A 24,310-nucleotide genomic window follows, 5' to 3' on the forward strand; every position below is an offset into this window, starting at 1 on the left:
CCTCCACCAAATTCTACTGATCTCAGATTATAGGAGTCTTATATTAACAAGTTATTTTCTAATTTGAAGACACAAGACAAAGAAACACAAATAGAATCAATACCTACGCTCAAATTTGATATTTCGCAAATTTTCGGGAAGGTCGTGAAGAGCAACTTTCAGCCATTCGTCCAACTGCTTCGCAAATTTTCTTATCACTTGCGTCAAACTTGGAGAAACAAATAAAATCTAATTATTATTATATGATATTATATTTATATTCTATGGGGAAAAAGTCCTACCTAGGGGAGAAAACACTGTGAGTGGTTCCTAAAGCTAAGACATAGTGAATGGCTACAGGTTAGGAGCTCCCTGAGGGCGTGGTTAATGATCTCTCTGAACCTCAGGGGTGTAGCTATAGTAGTTTGGAGGTAGTAGCCTCATCTTGCATCAGCAGGGGATGTAGAGGGTGTGATCGGAGCTAGGCCCACCCAAGTCACCGTAGGGAACCCATAAGGAGTCTATGCTTAATAAAAAAGAAGCCAATACTTCTGCTGCTCTCATGGTTGATATGATTGGCTACGGGGTGCTTTAACTCCACCCAGTTTAACATGATCCCTCCCATGATCACAGAAAACAAAAGACGATAATAAGACACTATACTAACCTGTCGGGCAATGCTTGTAGTACAGTTGGCATCAAGACACCAGAAATTGCTTTATACAGGATGGAGTCGCACACTCCCACTATGTTGACCACTGTGGACGAGCCAAGGACTGGCAGCATGTGGGGGGGCATGCCTTGCCAAAAGTGCAGAAGAAAACTTTGAACCTGAGAAAAATAAAGGCAATTGCAACACAAGATAATATAAAACATCACGACTGTGCACGTAGACTGGAGCAGCACTGGTACCTCGTCAAAGTTGGCTCGTATTACAGTGTCCAGAATCCTTTGGCAGTGAGTTCGATACATCATGATAAATGTAGAAATCTATGGGGGGGGGAAATAAGAATATTTTTGATTGATATGTTTTAGGCAAACAGTGTACACAGAAGAGAGGGGGGCACCAAAGAACTTCAATAGACAAAACGTTTGGACTTTTGGTGGATGTTATGTTAGGGTCACATAACATAGAGCTGTAAATTAGTCTCCAAAACTTTGACTCAGAGACACGGTGCCTAATGGTTAATTGTGAAGTAACAACCCATCCATGCCAACATCATGTCACATGGCCAATGTTACCGTATAGCCCTGGCCTACCACTAAAAGTCTTGTTGCCTGATTACTCCACCACCACTTCTGACCCTAGGGCAAATATATGAGCCGGATGATGCAATTCCTCGGAAGAGGTGACAAATTCTTATCACTCAAAGAGGAAAACGGATCTGCCCCTAAAGCCCCACATTGGTAGCCCCATAGCCAACTACAGAATGTCTTGTTTCCTGATTACTCCACCACCTTTCATCTGACCCTAGGGCAAATATATTAACCAGATGATGCAATTCCTAGGAAGAGGTGACAGGTTCTTATCACCCAAATAGGAAACTAGGATCTGTTCCTAAACCCCCACATCGGTAGCCCCATAGCCTACTACTGAAAGTCTTGTTGCCTGTTTTAGGCAAACAGTGTACACAGAAGAGAGGGGGGCACCAAAGAACTTCACAAGACAAAAAGTTTGGACTTTTGGTGGATGTTATGTTACGGTCACATAACATAGAGCTGTAAATTAGAGTCTCCAAAAATTTGACTCGGAGACACGGTGGTGAAGGCCACATGGTTAATTGTGAAATAACAACCCATCCATGCCACCATCATGTCACATGGCCAATGTTACCGTATAGCCCTGGCCTACCACTAAAAGTCTTGTTGCCCGATTCCTCCTCCACCACCTCTGACCCTCGGGAAAATATATGAACCGGATGATGCAATTCCTCGGAAGAGGTGACAAGTTCTTATCACCCAAAGAAGAAGTCGGATCTGCCCCTAAGCCCCACATTGGTAGCCCTACAGTCCCCCACATCGGTAGCCCCATAGCCCACTACTGAAAGTCTTGTTGCCTTATTACTCATCCACCACCTTTCACTTGACCATCGGACAAATACATGAACCGGACAATGTAATTCCTCAGGAGAGGAGACAGATTCTTATCACCCAAAGAGGAAACCAGTATCTGCCCTTAAAGCCCCACATCAGTCACATAGTAAACCACTTAAGGTCAATACACAACTGATCCCGTTTTGAGTTATCGTTCCTCCCCGTTGACGTTTCTTGGAATGGAATTAAATGAATAGACAAGAGACTCTCGGGGGAACTAATTTGGCTTTATAGATACCTTTTCTTCTGGGATGCTGGCTGGCAGATTTAGGTCTTTGACATTTGGGAATTCAGGCAGTAAAGTTCCCAGCTTGGATCGTGGTGAATACGCCACTGTCTGTTTGGTGACTTCTTTTTTCCCAGTCTCATTCACCCAGGCGGCTCCTTTCTTGGAGTACATCACGTCATAATACTGGGAGCTTTCCTTGACGGCGATGCCATAATAATGATACCTAGGAGAAGACACTTGGAGGTTCTCATAGATGGCAAAATAACAACATAAAAAAAACTGCTAATTTGTAATATTAGGAAAACAGCGCCGCTCCTGTTCACAGGTTGTGGCTGGTAGTGCAGTGCTGCATTACTAACTAAAATTTTGTGGACTCAAAGCTTGGGGACAAAAGTAGTGGCATATATTGCCTTTCTCCCACAACTTCTATAAGGTAGCTCTCTACTCAAAGGATTTTTTTTTTTTTTTTTAAAAACTGTAAAATTCCACGGCAGCCAGGAGAGAAAACTTAAACCTTCCTAACCTGCTCCCAATATTGTGCCAGTTGTCTGATAGTACGATAGTACCAGCCCGGACGAAAATGTTGTTGGTATGGGACCCATTGTATCCGATCAGTGGCCTCAGCGGGCCCCTTTGACATAGAACTAGCAACGTGATTGGCCGCAGCAGGGCCCACTAGGGAACACGACACCTCCAACCCAAGAGGAGGTGCTAAAGAACAGACAATTGCTATAATCGGGAACCAAAGCACATATGGGGGTAAAGTTGAGATGGCTAGGATGGAAAGTTGGGATACCTCCAAGTAGATGATTGAGTGGTCCTCTCAAAATCATTGGCTTCATTTATGGCCGAAGCTGCTTCGGCGCAGGGAGGTATGCGCTCGGCGCACCATGCGCGCGACCGTGCCCGCGGCTTTTCTTCACTTCCTATGTAGCCGCACATGGTGCGCCGAGCGCGTACCTCCCTGCGCCGAAGCAGCTTCGGCCATAAAGTTTAAAAAGTGTTTTAAACCGCGATACTGCGGTTTAAAACACTAACAAAACTAAGCTCCGGCACCAGCTCACCCTGAGCTGGTGCTCGGTAGTTCCCCCTTATACCTGCCACTTCAAGTGGTAGGTTTCCTTTAAAGGACATCTACCACCAGGATGAAGGATTGTAAACCCCCAGCACACTGACATACTGTTATGTGCCCCCCCATGTGTGATCTGCTCATCTTTAATCTTTCTATGTCTTCGCTTTTTAAGAAAAAAATTATTAAAAATGATACAAATGAGCCTGAGGGGCTCCTGGCTCCATTAACATCTATGGAACCTGGAGCCCCTTAGACTCATTTGCATAATTTTGAAAGCCTTTTTTTTTGTAAAAACCAGGACATAATAAGCTAAAAGAAGAGCAGATCCTGCCAGAGGGGGCGCACACCAGTATGTCAGTGTGCTGGGTTTACAATTCTTCATCCTGGTAGTAGATGTACGGTCACCTTGTATGTCTGTAGCTCTATGACCTTGTGACCTGGAATATCGGCCATTTAATCGGATATTTAACTCAATCTATCTGAACTCTCTAAAATTCAACAATCAATTCCACAAACAAATATCATCAACAAGTATTAAAAACTAAAAAGCCCCTATCTGAAAGAAACCGACAAAGTAGTGTGTGAGGTGACCCTTGCACCCAGGTCATGCACAATACCCGAATTCCATTGACTTTTGTACTCACTTTGATTGTCCCCTGGTCCCGAGTCTCCTTGTGGTTAATTGTGGGAACTGCTGTCTAATTATCTGTAAGAAGTAAAATATATTACCAAAGGTCAGTTATCTTTAGGAGAACAAAAGAGGTTCAAGGTCATAACCTCGGTAAAATGTGAGACCTAAAAAAAAAAGCTTCACTGCAAATCTGTTTAATAATATATTGTACAAAAAGTTGTAGAGCACACAAAAATGTTATCAGAACTAAATGAATCATCATGTATCATTATGTATGGGTTAGGATTGTGATTACGTCTTTTTGGTACTTTGTAGACTGTTGACCTTGAGAAAGTAAGCTCTTCTCTAAACGTTCCCCATGCCACCACCTGATATGTTTCACCTTTTCGATTCTTTTTTTTACCTTTTATGCTTTTTGTTTGGTAAGGCCTAGAAACCAATACTATGGTTGCAAAAATTGGGCGCTATTTTTATGGTTGTGCACAGGCTTATATTGGAGGTTAATCAGTTGTTGGGTTTCTGAACTAGGTAGGCCCGCCAGCCCCTAAGTAAGGGCTAGGAAACAAGTCACTATTGAAAGAAATTTGTGTTAGTTTATGTTTAAAGGAAATCATCCACTAAAAAACAAAACAAAAAAAGGCTAAAAAAATACTCAGTGGCGCCCTTCTTCACCTTGATCCCGGCGATGTCCATTGCTAAGCTTGAAATGCTGGGATCACCTAGAAAAGAAAGTTATAATTAGCAGCACGGAGTGTGGGGACGAGATGTCCAGCGCTCCGGGCTGCTAATTATGCACGCCCCCGCCACCTCCCTGAGAGTGAGATGACATCATGCAAGAGGCATGAACTCACCCCTCTGGCGTGAAGTCACCTCCCTCATAATTAGCCTAAGTAGCAGCCAAGAGCGCCAGACATCTCATCCCCACGCTCTGTGCTGCTAATTAGAATTTTCTTTTCTAGGTGATCCAGTGATGTTAACACAATAAAGATCATTTTAACCCCTTACTTTACAATTTTACTCTTACTTTACAGTTTTATTGCTGTTTTAGCTTCTATCCCTCTCTAGGCTGCTCGTGTAAGATTCCAGGGTGTGGGCGGGGCCTCTCTGAGCAGACACATTATTATCCATCTAGTCCTATGGGGTGACAATGTGGTTAGATTATCAGGGTACATGTGTAAATAGACTTTCATCTGGTTTCTGCACTAATACACTGACACATAGAGAGAGATGAGACAGATTAGAGATGCATGAGATTACACAGAGGCTGACAGACTTTTACACTGTTACACTGTGAGCTCTGCTACATCTCAGATCTGTGCCTGCCTCCCCCTTCCCCTGGATCACTTATCTCCTTGTAGTTTGTAGCCTCACTCTCTCTCCTGGCAGGATGTAACTGTTTCTGAGCAACGTGTAGGAGGCGGGGCTACAGACATTCAGCAGAGATAGACAGAAATCTCATCTGCATGCTGCAATTACAAATCCAAGATGGTGGCCTGACCCTAAGTCTGAAGTTACAAGGTCGTGTCTAGGGGCAACTGAAATTGTGCTCACCAGGACCGATAGAGACAGGTTGGAATTATATCTGTGAAATGTTGCATTTTTGTTAATAAACAGTGAATTAGAGAATGAGTTATTTTGTTATCCTGAGTACATATAAGAAACTTGTCTTCATGGGAGTATCCCTTTAAGGGATTTGCCAAAGTTGTACCATTGTGGGCTCCAAAATTGATTTTATCTTTCTGGTTGACCATAGGACTTCAAGTCTGACACTGGTTGTGCAAAATGTAAAATTAGACTCTACCATAGACCCAATGTAAGCCAGTAACTTCGTCTCTCAAAAAAACAAATTTCCCTAGTAAAATTTTTTTTTAAAAATTACCAGGCACTGGACTCATTTCAGATAAGGCCAGATTATGAGGAGATCTCTCAGGGCATGTGCCCCTGGGCCCCCACCACTTTACTCATACGGGGACCAAGTATTGGTCTTACCACAGCCTCGTAAAGCCACTTGTTCAGGAGTCTCAGGGAGAAGGTGTATACCAGAAACAAATATCGCAAATATATAACGTGAATATATAACGCAAATATATCTACGCTCCCTACCCGTTTTGTGAATATTTTGACTCCTCAAGGGATTTCACAGTATAACTCCCTCAGCCCTTCAGCATTGTAGTCCCCCTGGTCTATCAAACATGGGGGAACAAGTTAATATAGGGGCCTCATCTAGTTTTGCTAGACGTCCAGTCTATTTTTAAGTTTCCTGTAGACTTAGAAGAGTTAAAAACTTGACATTACCACACAGGACAGCCCTTTTTTTGGAACATATTTTAAGATCACTGGTAAAATGATGTTTTCCTGCTTTAGTTTATGTCCGTGTGAATACATAAACCTAACGGCAACAAAACTTTATTGCAAAACATTTGTGTATTTGCCAAACAGATGGCCGCGGACGCATTCAGCTGTTAATATCAGCACAAAAAGGAGGTGTAGACTTGATGAATTTCCAAGATGTTCCTCTATCCATTGTATCCGAGGGGTTTATTTTATTAAAAGCCATTCACGGGGAGAATGTATCACCTTAAGATCAGACATTTCCAATAGCTTTGCCCTTATTTACACATCTGCGCTAAGCCCTGGCCGTTTCTGGATTCTTCTCGCTGGTTTTATTTTTGGAGCAGAACCTCGGCAAACATCTCAAAGAACAAAAAAAAAGAGAGAGAGAGAGAGAGAGAGAGAGGAACTTTTGAGGAGGCGCAGAACCTTGATAAATGAGCAGACAGGCCGGGCAGTTGTCTTTCGGCTATTTTTTTGTATAGACTCAATGAAGCTTGCCATAAGAACACCCCATGCTGTTCCAGCTACTGATCTAACATTCCTCGACTCAATAGCCAAATTCATTTAACCCTTTGCGGAGGGGGCGACGGGGGAAAAGGACCATGGGGCAGCGCTCAGTCATGAAGCTCGGGGGTTAAGCCATTGAAGGCCAGTTTAAGGCAGCACAGAATAGGAAAAGCAAGTGTTTGCAACTCGGGGGAAAGTGAAAGTTTTTGCTTTCTTGGGTGCTACACTTTTCCGCATGTTATAAATGAAGACAAAAGACTTTCAGTTTCCTATTGAAGAGATGGTGTCCTCAGCCTAACATTTTGGTTCCTCTATTTGACATCAAATTTTTTTTGGCTTTTGGTCTAATTTTGTAAGTTGCTCTTTAGTTCATGTCATGTGCAATTAATATGTTATAGTCAAAAAGAAATACATTCCGAGCATTGTCTACAACATCCCCCAAAGATAGTTTAGAAAGTAGGAACTAGTCTAAGGAAGAGAAACCATCCAGATATAATTGGGGGGGGGGGGGGGGGTATTAAGGAAAATTTAGAAAATTGTAAATGACAATACAGGTGGTCCCCTACTTAAACACACCCGACTTACAGATGACCCCTTGTTACAAACGGACCTCTGGATGTTGGTTATTTACTGTACTTTAGCCCTAGGCTATAATAATCATCTATAGGAGTTATAAAAGGTGTCTGAAATTAAGCCTTAATGTTAATTCGGGTTTTTATGACAACCCAACATTTTTAAAATCCAATTGCCACAGAGACCAAAAAAAATTCTGGCTGAGGTTACAATTATAAACTATACAGTTCTGACTTACATACAAATTCAATTTAAGAACAAACCTATGGAACCTATCCTGTACGTAACCCGGGGACTGCCTGTACCCAGGGCCGGCGCTATGGGTAGGCAAAGGTGGCAATTGCCCAGGGCCCCTGGGAGAAAGGGGGAAAATCTCTTCTTTCAAATGAATCTTGAATTTTGTTTCTAGGTGCCAGGGATCCAGAGATATTCAGGTTTAAAGTGAGAATATCAGGTGCCATTTTTATATATAAATATCACTCCCAACGGCAGTTTAACAGTTAATATCTCCGTTTTCCTACATTTTAGAAACACATTTAGATTCATATAAAAGAGGAGACTCTCTTCTTTCATAGGAAAAAGGAAGTCAGGTTCTATGTGTCACAGAACCAGAGATACAGCCCCCTGAAATTAACCCCCCCCCCCCAATCCAGATTCTTAGCCATCAGGCTGCAGGGAGCATTTGCTGCACACAGGAGCTGCTGCACCTCACAGATAATGGAAATATTCACTTTATATGTTACTACATTTTGAGGAGGGATAATATCAACTAATATTCATGGTTTTAACCCTTCTCTATGCAGAACTATCTAAGAACACACTTTGGGCCACATGTATCAATCGTTTTTTTCCTGTTGTTTTTGCGCCTTTTCATTCAGGCGCACCGTTTTTGTGCCATTTTTGCGACTACCCACAGGTGGCGTTAACTGAGAAGAAAGCACTGAGCCCCTTTGCAGAGCAGCTCATTTCTAGCAGCAAAGATCAGCCAGACACTGCAGACACTAGTACATATAATACAGACTTGAGATACTCTGCAGACACTAGAACATATAATACAGACATGAGATGCTCTGCAGACACTAGAACATATAATACAGACATGAGATGCTCTGCAGACACTAGAACATATAATACAGACATGAGATGCTCTGCAGACACTAGAACATATAATACAGTCATTAGATACTCTGCAGACAGGAGCTGCAGACTCTATTTACAGTTCATCACCTTCTATTTACAAAACATTCTGCAGAATCCTGAGCTCAAAGCAAGAGAGAAGAGAACGTTACAGAATGTTGCACATAGTACTGACAAGTGTCCCCCATGTCATTCTGCACAGTATCACCAGTGTTTCTGAGGGGACTGAGCAGAATTACAGGGGTGCAGCAGGAGACCAGCACTGGGGGATCCCCTCCAGGAGAAGCCACTGCTGAGGAGGTCACTGGGTGCAGGGTGTCACACACCTGGGTGCTGCTGTTAGGGTCATTCTCATTCTGGGATGTGGGAGAAGCAGAGAGGAGCTTGTAGCAGGATCACATGTAAGTGCCTGAATCTAACATTGCGCCTAAACTGCGCCTAAACTGTGTTAAAGTAAAGTGATTAATAAGAGGCAGAAAATATACTTATCACAGATGGTTGTAGCTTGTGATAATTCTGTAAAACAATGCTCCAGAATTTAGGCGCAACTACTACACTTAGGCGCACAAAAGTGATAAATGTGGCCCTTTCTCTCTTATTCCCTTTTATTTTGTGATACTGTTTTAGGAAACTAGATTTTCTTTATATCTGGATTTGTATGTATTTTAGAGGAAATTTTGAATGTTAATTGCCAAATGCATCGCCTGCTTTTACTTTTTATTCTGTTTTATTGCTATATTGTGCAGGTTGTGACTGTCTAAAAATGTCTAGCTGAAAAGCAGATATCTAGTTATTACAGTTTTAGTGATATTATGTGGATTTTTTATGTGAACATATCAATAGGGCACATTTGTGAACTCTACAAATGTCCATGTATTACATTTAGGAGATGTGAAGGTAAACATTTTCTGTTTGAATCAAATTTTTTGCCATCAAAGTCAAATTTTAAGTATTTTTAATAAAATGTTTCAATTTGAATCAAAATTGCATGAAGGCGCCTATGTCTATAAAATTTTTGATGCAATTTTGAAAATGGGGCAAGTGTCTGCTTTCAGAAAATATCGGTCCCTCTCCCCAATGGGCCTCACAGTCTAATCAACCTACCAGTAATTTTTTGGAGTGTGGGAGGAAACCGGAGGACCCAGAGGAAACCCCCGCAGACACACGCATACAAAATCTTTGCAGATGTTGACCAGCGCTGCAAGGCTGTAGTGCTAATCACAGAGCCACCATGCTGCCCATAAATCTCCCTATCATTTATCTATCTCCTATAAAATTCTCCCATATTACAGTTTGTTTTACCATACTAAAGGAGCCTCTTGCTGACTGTGACTGGTCATAAAATAGTTTTATTTTGGGGCCCCACTTTTAGTTTTGCCCAGGGCCCCACTTTGCCTAGAACCGGCCCTGCCTGTACCTGTGTTCTGGATATGTTGAAACTGACTGATAGGTGTCCAAGCAATACGACCGAATTTGATCAATTTAACTTGACATGACCATCCCAACAAAAAGGGATGGTCCAAAGCTGGTGGTCACTCAAAATGGGTTGTGCTTAATTACCTATTCGAAGGATTGGTAGTAAATGTGGGATTGCTGTGGGACTTCTAGAACCTACAACTCGTTTAAGAATGGTGGTCTTCCTGTATCTCCATTTTAATGGATCAATGGTCGCACATGCTCACTATGACTCCGTGGGGCTGATGGAGATAGTTGAGTGTACTCAGTTACATCCGTCCCATAGAGATTGAGTGGAGTGGTAGTGAGCACGCACAAGCAGATTTGGATGCCCAAGTAATAAATTATTACTTATTCTGTGGAGAAACTTTGACCTCATCCGGTCCAACTTCTTACAGATTTTTCTATTGTGAGGGTTCGTAAGCTAGGACTCCACGATGCATACGACTGACTTTCAAAAATTGATACTTAAAATACTTAAAAAATAGATTTTGCTAAGAAATGTCCTGGAGCATACCTTGCCGAAACTGGCAGCGTTCACTGGCTGTGTATCGTTTTTCTCGCAGAAATCCAAGTAATGCATGTAGAGTGCACTCCGAGGGATGCAGACACCCTCCGCAATTTCATAGTTTTCTTCCAGCCTTAAAATAAAAGGTAAAAACAAAAAGGTAAAAGAAAAATCCTTCAAAATTATTTTTTCATTCTGTATGCAATTATTAGGACTAACTAGTTGGTGGTCCAGGTCCCTAAATATTATTTATGGCTCTGGCTTTGGTTGGATGTCCAACAGATTGGGAAGTCATATGCCCCAACTGTCAGAATGAGTGTAAGGCCATGGAAAAATGAAATGGATTTGCCCATCCACTCATAGGAAAAACGTCCTGGATCACAGGTAATGAGAACGGGGGGCTGTTGCACCCCAAATGTACGGCAAATGCACCCTGCTGCTCTATTTATCCCTATGGCACCCATGGAGATATGTAAGTCATACTCAATTATGTTCGTCAGCTCCATAGACAGTGAATGGAACGGCAATGGCCATGCCCGACCTTCTACTCTATACTTTTGGGGTGCAACATATCTCTGTCCTTGTGATCCATGGGGGTCCCACCTCTGAGACCCTTGCTGTTCAGCAAAGGTGACTGGACAACCTTTTAAACTACCCATTTCAACTGCATATCCACTCCGTTTTCACATAGAAAACCATTGGTCAAGATGGTCACCTGACTATCATGTGATCAACGAGACGCTAGAACCTAACCCAGCACAGACCAGACTGCGACAACTGTCCACCGTTCCCCAGTTTCAAGGGAAAAGTATGACTTTAAAAATACACAATAATAAACTCTAAAAACTAAAAAGTTAAAAAACAGAATTAGATAAAATAAGGAAATACTCAAAATCGGCCTGTTTTAGCGCCCCAATATTAACATGTTATAAATCCTATTTTTTGGTACATGATCTAAACACTAATAAAAATGTTTATTTTAAAATAGCAATAAATTATTATCAGAAAATAAAAACTAAACAAATTTTTTTTAACAAAGTATAAGCCAAAAAAAAATATAGATATAAAAATTAAAAAAAAAAAAAAAAAAAAAGTTCTTTAAGACCAAAAAACCTGAACTTCTTAACTTAGTCATCAAACTATAGGACACACACAGTAGATACATAAGGTCTATGGAAGGAGCCACTGGAGTGGTTTTGGACCCCATGGCGGTTCCATTAATTTTTCCAAGGCAAATTTTCCTGTCCAGTGCCGATGGTCACATCTTCCATCTTTCAATGGCTAAGTGTGTTTGGAGAGGATTATTGTGAGGATCAGGAAGAAATGGAGGGGGGGGGGTAATAATGGGATCTCAAAACAGTCAGACAATAAGAACACTTCCTTCCATCTCATAATTTCCTGAAAATTCCTTGTACTGTACAGTCATTAAGACTTACATCATACAAAACTCTATTGTACCTAGGTCTTTAATGATCACTTGTGGACCCCCCCTACTCCATCCCTCGCCTTTATCCATATGAGACAAAACAAATCACTGTTACCAGACCTCACGACTATGTATACAGCGCTTCTATATTCCTGTGATCGGCCGCGGAATACCGTCATTTATTCTCTGAAAACAGGGAATTTTAATTGACGTAAAAACTTTCGCAGTTTTTTTTATATATACTGATGGCTGGTTGCTAGGAGCGGGGGGCTGAATGTGTTTGGCATGTGCGTGTAATTAGATTTAGCAGAGAAAAGGAGAAGTGATGTCATAGTTCACAGTTTGGGAGAGATAATAAAAAAAAGACAGCATTGGTTGGAGAACATCACCACAAAGCCAAAATTCCGAGCATCAATCAAATAAGCGTTGGCTTGATGGAATCTAGAATAGACTCTATGATAAATGCAGTCTGTACAGGCGGTCCCCTACTTAAGGACACCTGACTTACAGACAACCCCTAGTTACAGATGGACCTCTCTGCCCACTGTGACCTCTGGTGAAGCTCTCTGGATGCTATTACTGTAGTCCCAGGCTGTAATGATCAGCTGTAAGGTGTCTGTAATGAAGTTTTATTGATAATTCTTGTTCTCATTGCAGAAAAAAAATTAGAAAATCCAATTGTCACTGGGACAAAAATAAAATTTGGTCTGGAGCTATAATTATAAAATATACAGTTCCGACCTACATAGAAATTCAACTTAAGTACAAACCCAATGACCCTATCTTGTACATGGACTGCCTATACTGTCTTCTGTTTGTCTGCAACTAAGGACCTAGCAACATGTGAGAAGGCGCCTCTTGTAGTGTATGTATGTAACTGTAACATGAAGCCTGCCGCTGTGTGTAACAACTGCCCGAACACTGGGGCAGATTTACTTACCCGGTCCATTCGCGATCCAGCGGCGCGTTCTCTGCGCTGGATTCGGGTCCGGACGGGATTTATTAAGGTAGTTCCTCCGCCGTCCACCAGGTGGCGCTGCTGCGCTGAAAAGCATCGGAACACGCTGGAGTTCACCGGCTCGGGCTGAGTGAAGGTAAGTGCAAGCTCCGCGACAGATTTTTTTTTTTTAATGCGGCGGTTTTTCCGAATCCGTCGGGTTTTCGTTCGGCCACGCCCCCCGGTTTCCGTCGCGTGCATGCCAGCGCCGATGCGCCACAATTTGATCGCGTGTACCAAAATCCCAGGGCAATTCAGGGGAAATCGTCGCAAATCGGAAATATTCAGGTAACACGTCGGGAAAACACGAATCGGGCCCTTAGTAAATGATCCCCACTATGTACAAAACAGTTTCCCCCCAGAGGGATCAATAAAGTTCTATCGTATCGTATGTACCTTTACTATATGACCTGTATTGAGAAGATTATATTTGGGATGTTTGATACATGACATAAATCATAGAAGAAGAAAATCGAAATACCATTGTAGAGTGGCCGGAGTTGAGTGCGGTTTCGATGCCCTATTTTCCTTTTCTTCATCTGCTAGAAAATTTAAGAGAAATACATTATTAATTGTAGATATCTTATATTACGTCAAGTGAATAGACCCAAACTTTAGGTTTGGCTTCCTCCGTACGGCAGCTTAGCCAATCGGGCAGTTTTACAACCCTAGGCATAGCTGTGATTGGCCAGGTGTGTCCACCAGGTTTCCACCTGGCCAAACGCATCCATGCTTAGTTGTTTGGGGTGTAAAAAGCTGCCTGATTGGCTGCTCTGTAGCCCATCAAGAAACATGTCCGGGTTACACGGAGCTGCCAAACGGACAACATCAAACTAAAGTTCAGGTCTGTTCATCTCTAGTGACCAAAGAACTGAAACCTGTAATCGACACCAGGTATTAAGTAAGGGGTAGTTATTTGGCTGGCCGAAGGAAGCCCTTCCCCTCTCACCAATTCCCAACCATGTTTGAAGAGTCAGACATTTTAGCGCAAGCATAACATGCTTGAATTCTCAGGCTAAGTTTGCATCTACACTAGTGAACACGTATGGACATCAAGATGGACTTTCCAACAGAAGCCCGACAGACCCCACTGAAGTCAATGTGGTTTTTTGGGCACATTCTGGTGTCTCTTATGGCATCCATAGAAGACTTCAATCTTCTTCTTCCACCTATAATGGAGAAGAACAATGGAAGTCTCCAGGAGAGATGTGCTCCGTGCCTAAGTCTGAAGAGTATAATCAGTTTCTTGGGGAATGGAGGATGTGTTCCTTCTGCCTGCAGTTTCAGGACCTTCAAAAGGTCCTGCAATGGCTCTTGTGTACATGTGTATTGAGATGAAGAACATATCAGGGATTTCATGGGTGAAGGTTCTTCTGAGCATAAAATTTGGTGGGTGGTTTAAGTAACCATGTGCGCCGGGCTACCGCCTGAACCACTTATAGTATAATCCAGTACTGGTACCAGGCTACTTCAGACAGAACCAGAAATAGTAAATGGAGCAGACCTGCTGCTTCATTCATCTGGAATACAACAGACCTGTATTCCCTTGATTTGTGGGGATCTCATTGTTGGGACCCAAACACCAAGGATTTGGGATAACTTCTAGTGACCGGACAACCCCTTTAAGTATGCAACAACTACAGTACATAAAACTTTTTAGGCTTCCTCCTTTCCATCCCTCTATGCCTTAAAGGAAATCTACCACCAGGGTCAAGGATTGTAAACCAAGTACACTTACATGCTGGTGTGCGCCCCCTTCTGGCAGGATTCGCTCTTCTGTTAGCTTCTCATGCCCTTGTTTTTACAAAAAAAAAAATCTTTAAAAACTATGCAAATGAGCCCAAGGGGCTTCGGTTTCCATAGCTGTTAATTGAGTCTGGAGCCCCTCGGGCTCATTTGCATAATTTTTAAAACCTACGCAAGGGCGTATGCAAGGGCCAAAAGCGTATGCAAGGGCATATGAAGCTAAAAGAGGAGCGGATCCTGCCAGAGGGGACAATCCTTGATCCTGGGGTAAAGAATATAAGGTAGAAATACTTACTTTCTTCATTAGAAACATTGCCCAGGGATGTGTGGCTTGAATACCGTTTGTTTTCGCTTTCACTGAGGCACCGTTCAATCCAACTTTCTGGAAAACATGAACCATGTGTGATATGTTAATGTTCTCTATTAAATTACGTTGTATATACTTTTGGAGAATTTGACTTCTCTGAAACATCAAAAGAACCTTCACTGTCTTCTATAGGACTGCTAGACAACCTTCTGACGGTCCACCAAGGAAGCCCTAGTCACTATCGGACCCTATTTATTTCTTAAAACGGGGGAATAGGAAATAAATGTTGGGATCTTGGGGGTCACAACAACATAATGTAATACATTTTCATAGTAATTCCTGTGAAATCTTCACTCGTGGTATATCTACTCTACTCTTTCACGTAAGCAAGTCTCGGGATTATGGGAAATTTCATTGTCACACCACACACGGCCAGCGCCATAACCCAGAGTGGGCTCAAGGTTTCAGTAGGCCCCTGGGCGACAGAGCCTGAGTAGGCCCCTTTGCAATGAACTCGCGTGGCGGCAGTCAAAATTCAGAAACTAAAAAACAGTCCCCTGTTCCCTAAAATATTTCCTACTTTATCATACAAAACAGCCCCATCATGGTTATTTTATATACAGCCCCCCACACCCCATGGATTCCTTATATACAGCCTTATGTGCCCCCTCCCCCCTAGTAGCTCTGGGCCCCGCCCAGCCCTGCCATAACCTGTACGCTATAGTTGGGGGGGGGTAAAGATTTTTCATTACAAGTTCAGCAACAAGTTGTGCCTTTGAGCATGTCTTCTATTAGGACATATACGTTACAGACACTGAACCAGCAGGGGATTGCACAGAGAGGTAGTAGCTCAAGATAATTACAAGTCTTAAACAGAGTTATTCTTAGAGTTAGCTAATATATCTAGATGAAAGCTATACAATAAGTCGCAGAGCATGCTGGGAGTTGTTATTCCACAGACCAATGGACCAAAGTATTAAAACAACCGGTGAAATTTATTGCTCTTTTTTTTTTTTTTTACAAAAAGATACAAAAATAGCCACTTTTTAACACGGTGACAACACAACAGGCAATGTGCTGCTCTTATTACAAGCCCCAAGACTCCATTGTGTCCCTCGCTTAACAAAATTGCTGATACTGACGAATATATGGAGCAATGGAGAAAGTTTCCTTTGAACTCACTAGGAAATTGTGATGTCGCTACATTCATGCAGGAACCCGGCTGTCTCAATTTACTTCCATCCATTGATGGTGGGCAAAAATTTAGAAGGGGTTTAAAGGAGTTTTCCAGGAATTCCAGAAAACCACATTGGGGGGCTATGGTAGAGGTAAGTAACAAATTCAAGTAGACATAACCTGTTCCAACTACTTGTCCAGCATTGTGGCAGTTGTCGTTCGCCAAGTATGTCCTACTGGGCCGGAAGTGTCCATGAGGCCATTGAATTACTGTGGCAGATCCCATGATCACTGACACTTATATCCGGGTACTGTCACAGTACTGGGTCCAGGAGCACTTAGAGTTTTTTGGGAAACCCCACTAAGTGGATCACCCCGAGGCAGGAGTAAATGGTCTGTCTTAAAAACCCTACTTTACCAAATATAAAATTGGTAAGTCGGTGAATTATGTGTTGAATCTCTAGTGTATTTCTGTGAGATGCAGCATCTCTTTGCTCACTCTGCCTCCTGCTTGGAAGAGCTCACAAGGAGAACCCCGTCACAAGCAGGAGGCAGGCAGAAGTTATGTTATAGGACACATTACAGCTCTTCAGTGTGGGTTTAGGGACAGAACATATAAGTAACTGAAATATATTAGTGAGATAAGACCCTTCCCCGACTGTCCTTGTAAAACCAGAGGCTTTTGAGAAGACCATGAGACCGTGAATGGGAAACCAGGTAAGAGGGTAAGAAGGAACAAAATAAAACGGGTATAAAAAGGTCTAAAATTTACAAGAGAGGAGGAGAAGGGTCGAAAATAACGGCGATCTGAATATGTGCAGTACTATGTAGAGATCAATGGCCAGACTCCTACGAGTTCGATATACTCAGGCAAGCAAATAAGTGTCCCACAAGTAGGTGAGCAAATGTCTGAGAGTAAATGCTGAGAGGTTGTCTACCCATAGACAATGAAACGAATCTGAAGGTTGAGTACCCGCTAATGCAATCACTATAGAGAAGAGGTCGCTTTAACTGGGGTAATGGGACAACAGAATTACTGGACGGAGAAGGGAACACGTCAAGTGGAGATTGTACATTGTGAGTGGATCGAGGACGAGAGAGAAAAACTGTACAGCAGGAACAAGTTGAAAAAAGAACGTAAACGACCAAATGCCATCCAGATCTTCTACATGATCATTTTTGGTTCATTGTCACTAGTTAACCCCATATCCATAGGGTATATAAAGATCACACGTTATAGGTCATGTTAGGTTTTTAACTGGTGGTGATATTTGAGTTGAGATCTTCTCTGGTTCTAGGGACATGTTTATAAAAGTTCTAGAGGTCTATAAGATAGGGATCAGAGTAACATAGCTTTGAGGAAACTTGAAAGCCACTAAGATCCAGGATAGAGGTGGAATAGGAGAGCATACTTACCCTGCTCTTGGTTCCCACAATCCTCTGGTACTTCTGATTTTCAGGGCTTCATTAAAGTGATAGTTCCATGAGGTCATTGGATATGCTTCAATCAGTGGCCTCCAATCTGAGGTCTCCTTGGACCATGGGACGTCACCTCCGTTCACCACGAGAGGTAATTTCATTTGTTGTCCCCAGGTTTGAAGAGGCTACTCATTGACTTAAGCAGGTCCCATGGGCTCCGTGAAGAGCCGAAAAATGGAAGTATCGGAGCGACACAGGAAACTGGAATGGGGTAGGTATGCTTTTTTTTAACACCTGTCCATTAGGAATCTGGGAAAACCCTTAAATAAGGACATTCCGAAGACATAAGCTTCAAACAAACATCCTTCAACTTCCTTCCCGAATTCAAATCTGGATCAATGTCCAGATTCTAGGCACCTAGTTCTAGAAAGTTCCACAGTCTCACTGCTCTTAGAGGAAAGAACGTTTTTCTTATAGAAACCGATATAGAAAACTTCTAAATATAAGAGGATGTTCTCTTATACCCACAGTCCGGGTGTGAATAGATCATGGCAGAGATCTATGTATGGACCTTTAATACATCTCTAACAAGTTATTAGGTCACCTCATCTTTCTAGTGACCCTAGGGGCTGGATTTGATATATTATAAAATTAAACCATGGTAAAACATTAGGGCTCAATCAGACAGTCGTGTCTGCTGCGAATCCGCCGCAAAATGTGGACGTGTGATGTCTGTGTTTAGTCGACTATTGTATCCGCATCAGTTTCGTTCACATCCGCCCAGTTGGTTGCCTAGCAAAAAAAAAACTACTAGTCTGGAATTGCTTCCTACTTAGTTACTACAATTGAAATTCTAGAATGGGAAAACTTGGGGAATGGAGGATATGCAGGGCCGGATTATAGGGTGGGCACGTGCCCCAGAGCCCCCACCACTTTGCCCTTAAATGGGCCCCACCAAGTGTGGGCGATTCAGGCGGTCACATAGCCAGTAGCTGGTACACTTGTGGCAGAGCCATAGAGCACGGAACGGACAGAATGTCGGCATCCTGTCGCCGGCTGCAACAGGATGCCGATATCCCAAAAGAAGAGGAGGAGCTTGCCGCGCATTGGGAGAAGGGGAGTACAGATTCATTATTATATTTGTATATGTGTATTAAGAGCAGGAACAGATTTCATGGGTGAAACACTTTCTCAGTATAATATTTATTGGGTGGTTTGGGTGGCTACGGGCCCCCTAGAATACCCAAACTGTCTATATTATAATCCACTGCAGGTCCAAACCATGGTCAGGAGTAAGAACATGGATCATGTGTTCCCCTATGTTATTTTATTTCCAGCTAGTTCACAAGAGCTCACAATCCAAGCCAATAAGGGGCGTAAATCACATATCCACAGAACCCCATAGCCATTATCAGAAGAAGGCCTCAGGATCACAATCAGAAGAGTGACCAGCTACCCTGATAGTTATACCAACATTTGGAGAGAGTAGGGCCCCTTCCACACTTGGAAGGGGCCTGCTGCCTGGAACGAACGGCCCGAACGCTGCACCGCGGGACTGATCTCAGCATGTCAGTTCACTCCCGGTGTGCAGCGTTCGGGTCGTGCGTTCCCGGCAGCTTGCGTTGCGAGTGTGATGTGAGTTCATCGCATCACACTCGCAAGTGTGGAACGGGCCTAAGTTCTGGACTGCACAAAATATATAATGATCGATTGCCGTTTGGCTACATCAACGAAACAAACTCAAAGGTCAAAGTTACATTTTGATCAAATCCCACAAGGCACTTACTTGCAGGAGACTTCATATAGTGGCCACCTACTCGCTCTCATCCACAGGGTAGGGCCTAACTTGCTCATCGGTGGGGGTCTCAGTGAGGAGACCCGACAGATTACAAGAACGGGTGGTCCAAGGTACTTCCGCTTGACCCCTCATCAGGCTGTACTTTCATCCCAAGATGAGTGAAGCGGAGCTGCTGTCTGCTCCACTCATCTCGGGGAGCGAGGAGGGGTCCTACATAGGGCCTAACTTGTTTGGTGGGAAAACCCCTTTAATACAGCCTAGCAGTATAATGTGTGGATGTGCGGTCCGGATCTTCCTCACTCCAAATATTGCTAACCTGATAGTTACACCCATGAAGCCAATAAACCTATAAGGAGGACTTTTCAGAAAGTGCAAACCTGGAGTTGGATGTTGACCCTGTTGGAACCTACCTAGAACCTCAATAATACAAGAGAACCATACAACCAGTATAAGAATACATATACACAGGTATGTGGCCGAGGTTGATCTCCATACAAAGATAAGGTATGGATGTGGCCCCTGGTGGGTTTTGACCCCGGTGCCTCAGTAGGGCAACCATAAAGGGGGTAATGATAATATATATATACACAGTTGTATGACCAAGGATGATCTCTACACAAAATAAGGTGGGGATACAGGATGTTACCCCTGGTGGGTATTGATCCCAATACCTCAGGGATGAAAGGCTGCCCCCAATAAGAACACATATCCACAGGTGTATGGCCTAAAGTAGACATTTATTGGGGTCTACTAGACCAGTACAATATTTGTTGCCCTGTAGACCCCTTAAAATACCAATAGCCATGCGGTTTCAATGGGAGCATATAAAATTAACATAAAAAGTAATAAAATGCAAAGCTGGAATCAAAGGAATTCTGGGCAATTACAAGACAACAAAGAAAACACTGAAGGGAGGTAATGGAGGAGGAGATGAACTGCCAACCACAGGGTCATGCAGAGAAGAGGCTGCTCTGATGGGACTACGAAATCAGCTCCTGGGGGTAGAATAAAGTCTAAAATGTCAGGAGGAACTAACTGAAGAAGCCTTCATACAAGTCATCTTTGTTAATCCGGCTTCTACAGAACCATCGTACCAGATTACCCATTCATTGGACTTTTAAAGGGGATGTCTAGATTTTTTTCATGACTTATGATGGTGTATGATAGTGGATTGGACTTGCCCATTGATCTCCAGAATGGAATGTCCCAAATTATGGGACTTCTAGTGTGTTCCACCATCCTCAACCGTCCGTGTCAAATACCGGAAAGACCGGTCCCAACCCCTAGCAGTTTACCAGGATACTAGGATTCACCTCTCCTTCTTTTGGTATACAATTACATTCCCTATTTTGGACAATTTTTACTAAACAAAATGTTATGTAGTTCCTTCGTTATTCCTTCTAGAAATTTCGGCATAGTTAGTGTGTGTTATTAGCTGGGGGTGTGTCCCTATTAGGTACAGTAAGTATTGATTGGACGTGATCAGACTGCATAGGCCACAAACTGGAAACACCCACTTGGATGACTAAAAAAATATCTGGATAAAAAACATGGAGGAACGTGGTTTGGGCCAATACTTTGCCCCCTTGCTCTCAAATGATAAAGTAGATTTGGGAGACTATTAATTATTATTACCACTAGAGTCTATTTCTTATAGGTTTTAGGTAATCAATCATTTTTATACACCCATTTCTGGTAAAACCAAGAGACTCCACCCACGAGGAACACTGAACCCCACCCCAGAGCAGCTTGGCAGCTGATAATAGATGACAATTTTTTTTTTTTAAGATTTGCTTTTTTTTTTATTGTTGCAAGGCTTCAAAAGATTAATTTAATAACTGCATCATCATGATATTTCTATTTATCTATGAGAGATTTCCATCTTGTAGAAAGATATGTGAGTATATAGCAACACATTATGATTAGTGGTCAGCAATTCAACAATCCTGAGAATAAAGGGGTCTCAACAATGAACCCCCATTTATTCCCCTGTGCAGCACCACCCCTAGTCACCAGGCGAATCTACTCCTGCTCTATATATAAAATGTTGCCTGCAGATATGACATTATATACAAACTGCTCAGCTCATACTGCTCTATAACATTCTGCCGGAAGATAGGATACTATGTACAATCTGCTCAGCTCTTACTGCTCTATAACATGATGCCTGTAGATTGGACACTATGTACAATCTATTAGGCTCCTCCTGCTCTATAACATGCTGCCTGCAGATAGGACACTTTAGTCAATTTGCTCAGCTCATCCTGCTATATAACATACTGCCTGCAGATAGGAAACTGTGTACCATCTACTCAGCTCCTCCTGCTCTATAGCACACTGCCTGCAGAAAGGACACTATGTACAATCTGTTCAGCATTCCCTGCTCTATAACATGCTGCCTGCAGATAGGACACTATGTATAATCAGCTCAGCATCTCCTGCTCTATTACATGCTGCCTGCAGATAGGACACTATGTACAATCTGCTCAGCTCCTCCTGCTCTATAACATGCTGCCTGCAGTAGGACACTGTGTACAATCTGCTCAGCTCCTCCTGCTCTGTAACATGCTGCCTGCAGATAGGACACTATGTACAATCTCCTCAGCTCCTCCTGCTCTATAACATGCTGCCTGCAGATAGGACACTATGTACAATCTGCTCAGCTCCTCCTGCTCTATAACATGCTGCCTGCAGATAGGACACTATGTACAATCTGCTCAGCTCCTCCTGCTCTATAACATGCTGCCTCCAGATGGAACTACATTTGCTGTGTAACAGGTCCGCATTAAGTTGTAAGAAAATGCTGGTAAATTTATGAACACATTGATGTCATTAACTGCTCATTTTAGAAGAATTATTTTCCACTATGGTTTTCAAGTTTCCCGTTTGTAGATTTCAGGCTGTAACGCTTCAACGTGCTTAACAACCCGAGACTTCTCTTCTGGGTGACCACCATATTACACATGTGTAGCTCACAATGTGTTATATAACTATTTACAGGCAGTCCCCGGGTTACATACAAGATAGGTTCTGTAGATTTGTTCTTAAGTTGAATTTGTATGCAAGTCAGAACCCTATACTTTATTATTGTAACCCCAGTAAAAAAATTTTGATCTCTGTGACAATTGGATTTTAAAAATGTTGGATTGCCATAAGAACCAGGAGTAAGAATAAATCTTCATTACAGACGCCTGTGATAACTGTTATAGCTGATTATTGTAGCCTAGGACTAAAGTACAGTAATTACCAATATCCAGAGGTCCGTTTGTAACTAGGGGTCGTATGTAAGTCAGGTGTTCTTAAGTAGGGGACCGCCTGTATTCTGGCTTTAGAGGGAGATCATAGATGGCACTAGCATGGGTAGAGAGAACGAGGCCTGCGCTTGGAGGACCCAGCCTGTCCCTGTAGTACATATCCAGCCCATGGATTTCAATGTGGATTGTGTAAAACTTAACTTTTTGAGAAATTGATAACTTACTACTAGGATTCCTGACATATTACAGATGCGCCAGGACACCCACTGGATGCCCAAACCTCCTAATAAAACCACTAGTACCATGATCTTTACCACCAAACACCCACCCGGTTCCCCTGATCACAATGGGGGTCATTTACTAAGGGCCCGAATTGCGTTTTTCCAAATATTACCGTTTCGCGGCGATTTTCCCTTAAATGCCCCGGGTTTTTGGCGCACACAATAAGATTGTGGCGCATCGGCGCCGGCATACACCCGACGGAAATCGGGGGGCGTGGCCATAAGAAAACCCGACAGATTCGGAAAAACCGCAGAATTTTTTTTTAAAAAAGTGTCGCTTGACACGTGCTTACCTGCACCCAGCAACGGATCGTGAACTCCAGTGAACTCCGACGGACTTCAGCGCAGCAGCGTCACCGGGTGGACCTCGGGTGCACTACCTTAGTGAATCGCCGGAAGACCCGAATCCTCCACAGAGAACGCGCCGCTGGATGGCGAATGGACCGGGTAAGTAAATCTGTATACAATTTAAGACTTGGAGACTCGTAAGTTCTCCATAGGGGTAAGACAGCATGATGGCCATAGCTGGTATAGCATGTGATATGGGTCCCATTTCATCCAGAACTTCCCACCTCAACTTCTTTAATGGGCTCTTGCAGTTTCTGGAATCAATTTTGATCAATCCCGATCCCCTTATAGATTCTCATGAACACTGGGACTCCTATCCATGTGGAGAATTACAATGTGGGCCAAGTTGTAGGATATGGATGGAGAACAACCACTGTGCCGGCAAAACCGGGGAAGGCGCCACTTACAGTATGGAGATTGGTGGGGCCTTTTCAGGCAATTCCCCATCAATCAAGAAGTGAAGGTATATCATGGCCAGAGGTCGCGCTAACATTTTTCCAGAAAAGTAAAAATACTCCTCTCACCATTTTTGAGGAGTATTTTTACCCGAGGAGGAGTGTGAAAATTTCGGTAGCACACTGCGCACACAGCACACACTACACTCACACACTGCACACACAACACACACTACACTCACACACTGCGCACACAGCACACACTACACTCACACACTGCACACACAACACACACTACACTCACACACTGCGCACACAACACACACTACACTCACACACTGCGCACACAGCACACGCTACACTCACACACTGCGCACACAGCACACACTACACTCACACACTGCACACACAACACACACTACACTCACACACTGCGCACACAGCACACACTACACTCACACACTGCACACACAACACACACTACACTCACACACTGCGCACACAGCACACACTACACTCACACACTGCGCACACAGCACACACTACACTCACACACTGCACACACAACACACACTACACTCACACACTGCGCACACAGCACACACTACACTCACACACTGCGCACACAACACACACTACACTCA

General features: G+C 43.0%; 1 protein-coding gene and 1 long non-coding RNA gene across 3 annotated transcripts in view; one reads left to right on the plus strand and one right to left on the minus strand.

Annotated features, from left to right (window-relative positions):
- LOC140126236 (uncharacterized) overlaps positions 1-24,310 on the plus strand; it is a 60,926-nt gene that overhangs the window by 26,517 nt on the left and 10,099 nt on the right. The window lies entirely within an intron of this gene.
- RFX4 (regulatory factor X4) overlaps positions 1-24,310 on the minus strand; it is a 53,737-nt gene that overhangs the window by 20,099 nt on the left and 9,328 nt on the right. For both annotated transcript variants that reach the window (XM_072145450.1, XM_072145449.1), the window contains exons 2-9: positions 14,984-15,070; positions 13,424-13,484; positions 10,529-10,652; positions 4,019-4,080; positions 2,312-2,525; positions 892-969; positions 647-810; positions 108-208 (exon numbers count right to left, since the gene is read on the minus strand). In XM_072145450.1, coding sequence (XP_072001551.1) covers positions 108-208; positions 647-810; positions 892-969; positions 2,312-2,525; positions 4,019-4,080; positions 10,529-10,652; positions 13,424-13,484; positions 14,984-15,070 — 891 coding nt within the window. The remainder of the gene's footprint in view (positions 1-107; positions 209-646; positions 811-891; positions 970-2,311; positions 2,526-4,018; positions 4,081-10,528; positions 10,653-13,423; positions 13,485-14,983; positions 15,071-24,310) is intronic.

The sequence above is a fragment of the Engystomops pustulosus genome, chromosome 4, assembly GCF_040894005.1.
Source record: "Engystomops pustulosus chromosome 4, aEngPut4.maternal, whole genome shotgun sequence".
Taxonomy (NCBI): Eukaryota; Metazoa; Chordata; class Amphibia; order Anura; family Leptodactylidae; genus Engystomops; species Engystomops pustulosus.